Source organism: Protobothrops mucrosquamatus, unplaced genomic scaffold, assembly GCF_001527695.2.
Source record: "Protobothrops mucrosquamatus isolate PMUCROS unplaced genomic scaffold, P.Mucros_1.0 scaffold605, whole genome shotgun sequence".
Classification (NCBI taxonomy): Eukaryota; Metazoa; Chordata; class Lepidosauria; order Squamata; family Viperidae; genus Protobothrops; species Protobothrops mucrosquamatus.
The window spans coordinates 707,814-714,962 of record NW_015386903.1 but is presented as its reverse complement, the minus strand read 5'-3'; the positions used below and the strand labels follow the sequence as shown (position 1 = coordinate 714,962).

General features: G+C 40.3%; 1 protein-coding gene across 1 annotated transcript in view; it reads right to left on the bottom strand.

The window, feature by feature from the left end:
- Positions 1-4,596, bottom strand: part of ZDHHC1 (zinc finger DHHC-type containing 1) — a 10,995-nt gene extending 6,399 nt beyond the window's left edge. Inside the window, exons 1-4 of the mRNA XM_015817546.1 lie at positions 4,378-4,596; positions 3,470-3,645; positions 1,926-2,027; positions 107-231 (exon numbers count right to left, since the gene is read on the bottom strand). Coding sequence (XP_015673032.1) covers positions 107-231; positions 1,926-2,027; positions 3,470-3,645; positions 4,378-4,596 — 622 coding nt within the window. The remainder of the gene's footprint in view (positions 1-106; positions 232-1,925; positions 2,028-3,469; positions 3,646-4,377) is intronic.
- Between the last annotated feature and the right edge of the window lie 2,553 nt (positions 4,597-7,149).

Sequence of the window (7,149 nt, the reverse complement as noted above, 5' to 3'; positions counted from 1 at the left end):
CCTCATGCTGGCTCAGGAATTCTGGGAGTTGAAGTCCACGAGTCATGAAAGAGCCAAGGTTGCCTACCCCTGGGCTATTTCCTCCATGCAGGTTGTGGGAAGGTACCTTCAAAGGGACGTCCAGTGCGTAACTTCATGGGATCGAGGAAGAATTGAACAAAGACATAGAAAGCAACAAGCAGGATTAGGAGAAGGCCCAGGATGGCAGATATTACACTGTTCAGAAACAGCCTGTCAAAGAAACAAAGGAATGTTTAGCATCTTCATAATGAAACACAAGGGAAATCAATTTTCAGCCACGGCTGTCACATTTAGCAATGAGCATCTCGGGCAAAGAAACTGCGCCATTCCTAACCCTGACAAGATGTACAGGTGGTCCTCGAGTTACAACAGTCCATTTAGTGACTGTTCAAAGTTACAACGGCACGGGGAAAAAAATGACTTATGACACCTACAAAAATGACTTATGACTTTTCACACGTACAACCATTGTAGCCTCCGCACGGTCACGTGATCAAAATTCAGAGGCTTGGCAACCGATTCGTCTTTTTATGATGGTTGCAGCGTCCCGGGGTCATGTGATCCCGGGTTGTGACCTTCTGACAAACAAAGTCAATGGAGGAAGCCAGATTCACTTTACAACCATGTTACTAAATGAGCAAAAGCAGCGATTCGCTTAACAAATGTGGCAAGAAAGGTCGTAAGATGGGGCAAAACTCACTTAACACACATCTTACTTAGTAGTATAAATTCTGGGCTCAACTGTGGTCGTAAGTCAAGGAGTATCCGTACAGTGAGGGCTACATCCTGCCTGACTCTCTTATACTTTTTTGCTCATCTAGCTCAGCAGAAGAGGGTTAAGGGCTCCCATAAAATCCAGAGACATCTACAGTATAGCATGTTCTAGAGTGGAACTCTAATTTGAGAAGTCTGCATGTAACAAACCATTTTTGTCACATCCAATGCAGGTTGCCTCAACACTGCACGAAGAATACAATGCTTAGCTTTTACTGGTCAAATCACCAACAGAACATCCAGGTATCTCAGCCAGGAATCAAAAACAAGCAATACAAGGCTCTACGATTCTAGAGTGTGTATCCTTTATATATTTCTAACTATGATCTTAAGTATATTCCCTACAGTAGTGGCCAAAATTGTGGAAACCTTTTGGGAAAAATGTATTTTTGAGGTTTGATGGCTAATAACACCACTTTTGTTTTGGAGTAGTACCATAAAACTATATATCAATGGAAAGATAATTTAATCAAGAATGTAATGCAACATAGTTTGTTCAATTATCTGTACTGTATTCTATGAAAGGTTATAGCCAAATAACCAGAAAAAGGAAGCACAACTTGCTTAGGTTGATCTCAGGTAGCTTTCCTTCATCTGATTGTAGCCAATGAGCATGAGTGTTTAGGTGTTTAGGTGTCATCTTGTTTTGGCAATGAGCCAATCAGATCACAGTAGGATTCAGTTATTGATGTCCTGTATTGAAGCTGAGAGGAGGACATTTGTCAGTGTGTTATGTGATGGCTATCAAGTCGGTTGGTTTTTTTGTGTTCTTTCATTTAGTGAGCTTGTAAAACGTAATAAAATTAAAGTAATGGTGCAAAGAGTTGACTGGTTGCCCAGAAAGTGATGTAAAATAGTATTATTAAGTGAACAAGGCTACATTTATAAAGAAGTTAGAAGAAAAATTGGTGGAAACTTAACCAAAGGTGGCATTTCTACTGTACACTTTTCCCAAAAGGTTTCCACAATTTTGGCCACTGCTGTATAATGTCATGCAATTTGAAAATGGAAAACACGTATTTAGGCTGCAAAGGCTGAAAAAAAAAAGCTTTTAAAAAGGTGTTGGATTTGTTCAAATGATGTTCACAGGCTTTGCTTAATGGGCTAATGTGTGATAGACAAAACCATACCAATAATTTCTCTCTCCCACACAGTTGTTGAGCCACATGCAGTGATGATCAAAGCCACATACGCATTTGTTACAGGACCCACAATGTTTTGATCTGGAGCTCCTAATAATAAAACAGGGAGAGAGAAAAAAGGAGCTAATTATACTCGGCAGTTGTTTTCCCAGATTAATTTAGGGGGCTAAATTAGATGTGTACCAAAAAAATTAAAAGAGGAAAGAACCAATTAATGCATGTTGTTTTCCAATTAAGTCTGTTCTTACACGTAGAATAATTCCACTAAAAAGCATGTGAGTTCACAGAACTATGAGCTTTTATTTACTGCTGCCTTTCATTCACCAAGCCTGCACTTCTAAGTAGGACTGTTCTAACTTTTTTGATCTTGTAACCGAAATATCAATGCAGGAATTGTGCATTGTGAAAACAGCAGGTCTTACAAAATTTTGTCAACTATACTGCACTACCAGTGATCTCTGGTGACCAGCACAATTTAGTTACCTGGCATCAAGCAAGGAAGAAACAAAGAATTGAGCTAATTTAAAAAATCATGGGTGTAGCTATACTATTGATGGGGGGAAGGTGCAGAGATGAGGGGAAAAGGCACTGCTGGGCGCACTGTTTAAAACCCCAAGTGATTATTTAATTCACAAGGTCATGGTTGAGTCATCTATTATGCTAAACTGCTTGTTTAACCATGACTTACTGAATAAATACAATTGACTGGTTCATACAACAGACGAAGCCACGAGTCACAGTTGACAAAACACAATGTTCGTGTTTACACAATACACTTAACCAAAACCAAACAAACCCCATCATGTTCAGTCTGACATGGGAATCCAGCCAGTTCTATTACAGTCCAGTGACAGTAAACCAAGGCATTATATAATACCAATAGCTGTAAAATACTTGGAAGTTTTCTCTGAGATTTCTTTTTTTTTTTTAAACGAGTTTTATTAATTTTCCAATTTCACAAAGCTCCAGGTATTAAGGAAGCAACATGGTGGTTGGGTAATTCATAGTCCAATAACAAGCTCTTTCATACATATGTCAGGTTACATCATCAAAAATTTCCTCTCTGTTTCCTTTGATTATTATATCACATTCAAATTAATACATTGCTAGTTATAATCCAATCAATTGAAACATTTATCAATATCTTTTGACTTATACGCCTCCATATCCTGTTTTTAACTTTTATCTGATTTCAGTTACAGTATTCCAGTTGGCTTAATGTCCATAGTATTCAGGTTTCGGATAGCCCACGGTTCTCTTAGTTCATTACAAAATAGTTATCATATCTAAAATACACTTATCATTTATTCAGATAAATTCTTACTTTATTTCACAATCACATTCTACTTCTCATCCTAATATCATCACTTACTAATAAAATAACCCTTATCATCTGAATCCATCTTCTATATTATAATTCAAAACTATTGTTCTAGTACTGACTGGTTCGTACAACGCCGATGGTTGCCCGAGAAAGGAATTGGTGCAGTTCACTCATAAACTCCCATAAGGAAGGCAAAACAAATACTCACACATCAACATCACAGATGTGACAGTGGCGATTTTCAATGACATGAGCATGCTGGCTGCGATTGAACGCGGTCAGTGGCCCCTGATAATTCTTCTTTCGCACACTGTCATCGGCCGGGTCAATGGAGACTGCTGTAAGGTGAACTGCTAGATGGCAGAGAAAGAAGACTCCGGGACACTAAACGTGGACAGTTAAGGCTCGTCGCTCAGATTTATCGATATTCTTAAATTTCCATGGAAAAGAATGCCACAAGGGTTAAAAATCCTTTCAGCAAAAAAAAAAAAAAAAGCTTGAAAGATGCAAATCATTGCTTCTTCACAGAAGCCCAGAAAAAAGCACAGGAGAGGCAAAAAGTTATTAAAAGTATTCCGACAGCAAAAGGAATGGTTAACGGAAGCAGTATTGTGTACGCAGGTAGTCCTCGACTTACGACTACAATTCAGCTCAATATTTCTGTTGCTAAATGAAACAGTTGCTAAGTGAATCTTGCTTCCTGTTGACTCTACTCGGTAGGAGGCTGCAAAATTTGATCGCGTGACCCTGGGACGCTGCAACCCGGGGTCAGTAGGCATCAGTGTGTGTCAGTCGCCAAGAAGCCGAATTTTGATCACGTGACCCTGGGGATGCTGCAACGGTCATGTGAAAAACGGTCACAAATCACTTTTTTCAGTGCCGTTGTAACTTTGAATAGCCACGAAACAAACTGTTGTAAGCCGAGGACTACCAGCATTATGAAAAGGGTATACTGCCGTTTAAAGACAACAGATACACAAAATGGGGGAAAGCAGGCAGGAGGTGACAGAAGCACTGGCAATCTTTATGAATGAAAGTTTTTCGCCATTCCTAAATGGTGACCTTTGTGCCCCACGTGGATTCGGGATAACCGCATTTGGGAGACAGAAAGGATACGATGTACCCAGCGGGTACCCAGTGAACGGGCAGGAGAGGCACAAGGATGCCAAAACCAACCAGGGCAAAGAAGAAGAAGAGCAACCAGGCAATGAACTGGAAGGGGTGAGGGGGCCAACTCCAGCCATTTCTCCTGGCATGCTGAGACTGAACTTCAAAAGTTGTTTCAGAAGTCTTCTCTGGGGCTGTCTTGTTAGGTGGCTTACTGCAGATGTTCATCTGCAGGAGATAAGAGGGACAGTAAAAAAAAATAGAAAAGGAAGAATGGAGAAAAACGTATTTTCACTAAAAAAAAAGCTGCAGAAAACATATTTAAAATACAACCCTTTCTGCAGGTGGAACATTCTGTGCAGGAAAGTCTCACAGAGAGGGCGATGCAACACCAGAGACCAAACAGCAACAGAGACCAAACCCATTTAGCCAAGATAAAAATGTCACAGCCTGTCCTTGGAGGCTGACTTAGGCCAGAACTAAATGGCTAAGAACTGCCAGCTGCTAGGCTACCCTTTGGAAGTAAGTGTACAATTTTCTTACATGGGCTCCGAAGTTGTTGCTCTGAACATACATCAAATGGCGTTTCCCACATTCCCCAATAGCTCTGCTTTGCATGTTGTGTGCATGTGTACTGGAAGAGGTAGGGAAATTGTTCCATTACAAATCAAGAGCCTCTCCCATGGGGCAAAAGTAATTTTGAAATGAACCTCATTTTTAATACTCAGACTTTAATAAATAACCATAAAGAGAAGCAGCATTAGGCTCTTTGCAGGACAAAGTGCGAATACATCCAGTACGTTTTCATTAAGAAACCCCTGAATGAAAAACAGGAGATTCAATATGCCACTATACTGTATGTGATATACACTGCAAATGAACAGAAAGCACAGGGAAACATCACACATCACATCAAAGTTTAAATCTGGATTAACTGAAACTTGTAAAGCTAGAAAAGTGCCACAAATCATACGGGCTCCCCTTACCCCAGCCTGAAGATAATTGCCTCAGTCTTACAGTTCAGGCCTCCCTTAATCCAATCATGTAGTTCTTAAAATGTTCTCATAAGGTCCAACAATCTCTTTCTCTGCAGATAAAATAAAGATGAGCAAAATCAGAATGATTGAAGCATTTGGGGGAATGTGAAAAAAGTGTCTCTCTATTTGCTTGGCTTAAGGCTTAAATGCCACTTCCTACCGTAAAAACATTATTTGCTTTCAAAACAATCCAGGAGAAAACAATCTCACACCAATCTGCAGGGCTCTTTGTCCTAGATAACCTTTGCCCACGGAGGAGCAGTTTGTGGGACTGACTCGTTGCCTGCAAATTGCTATCATTATAATAATCCACCTATTCCTAAATTGTGGGGACCGTACAGTGATATTCTACACACCGAAACTGGGCTACAAAACCTGAAAAGGGCACGTTGTCCAATAACTTCACTGGCCAAATGACAAAGCAGAATTTGAAGGACGTGCACACGTGCATGTTTTCGGTTCTTCATGGTCCATGACAGTTTCATGCAAAAATACTGGTTTGGGTTGGCTTCCTTTGTTGTTCATTTGAAAAAAGAGATCCTGTGGCTAAGCAACACTTCCTCTTCAATTCAGAACCATCCATTAAAAGGGTTTTATATATATATATATATATATATATATATATATATATATATATATATGTATAATATCAACGAACTGATCTACGTTTCCGCATTTCTAGTTAAGTACGTTCCAGAACAATAATTTCTGTGTCAGGCCAAGAAAAAGGGGAAGCTCCTCCCTGATAAATAGTTGCCTACGTACCATAAAAAGCGGTGAGTTATTTAGAATGGTTCAGAGGGAAAATGCAAATGCATTTGAGCATATATATCAAAGGCTTGGTTGTAAATTCCACTTATTCAGCGCTGTCCTAAGGCCAAGAAGTTCCCGAATAAGTGGTTGTTAAGCAAGGACTCCTTGCAAATTCACAAGCTAAATACTGGATTACACGAATAGTTACCAGAAAGCCACACAGAGACCAGGAAGGGAGCTCTATCAACAACAGTCCATGTTTTCAACCAGTGGAACAACCTGCCTCCAGAAGCGGTGAAAGGTCCAACAGTTTTTAAAGAAGAAACTGGACAGCCATTTTCCGAAATGGTATAGGTTTTCCTGCCTGAGCAGGGGGTTGGACTAGATGACCTCCAAGGTCCCTTCCAACTTTATTATTATTATTATTATTATTATTATTATTATTATTATTATTATTATTATTAATATTGATACCTTCCAATTTACAGGTAATCCTTGACTTACAACGGGAGTCTTCAAACTGGGCAACTTTTAAGACTTGTGGACTTCAACTCCCAGAATTCCTCAGCCAGCCAGCTGACTTACAATCATTCAGTGACTGCTTGAAGTGCCAAAGGCATTGCGAGAAGAGACTTATGGCCATTTTTCACACTTACGACCATTGCAGTAATCAAAATTCAATTGGCCATTGGCTCATATTTATGACCGTTGCAGTGTCCCGACATCACGTTTAGGACCATTTCTAACCATGTCCAGCCAGTTTCCAACAAGCAAAATCAATGGGGGGGGGAAAAGGGGGCAAGAAAAGTCGCAAACCAGGGCAAACCCCACCTAAGTGCCTTGCTTAGCGACAGAAATGTTGGGCTCAATCGTGGCCGTAAGTGGAGGACTGCCCTGCGCTGGATTACAACTCCCATCAGGCACTTACAGGCTTCTGTGGACTTGTGGAAGCCCACCCATTTTAAAGCTGCCAAGACTGAGGAAGGGGCGG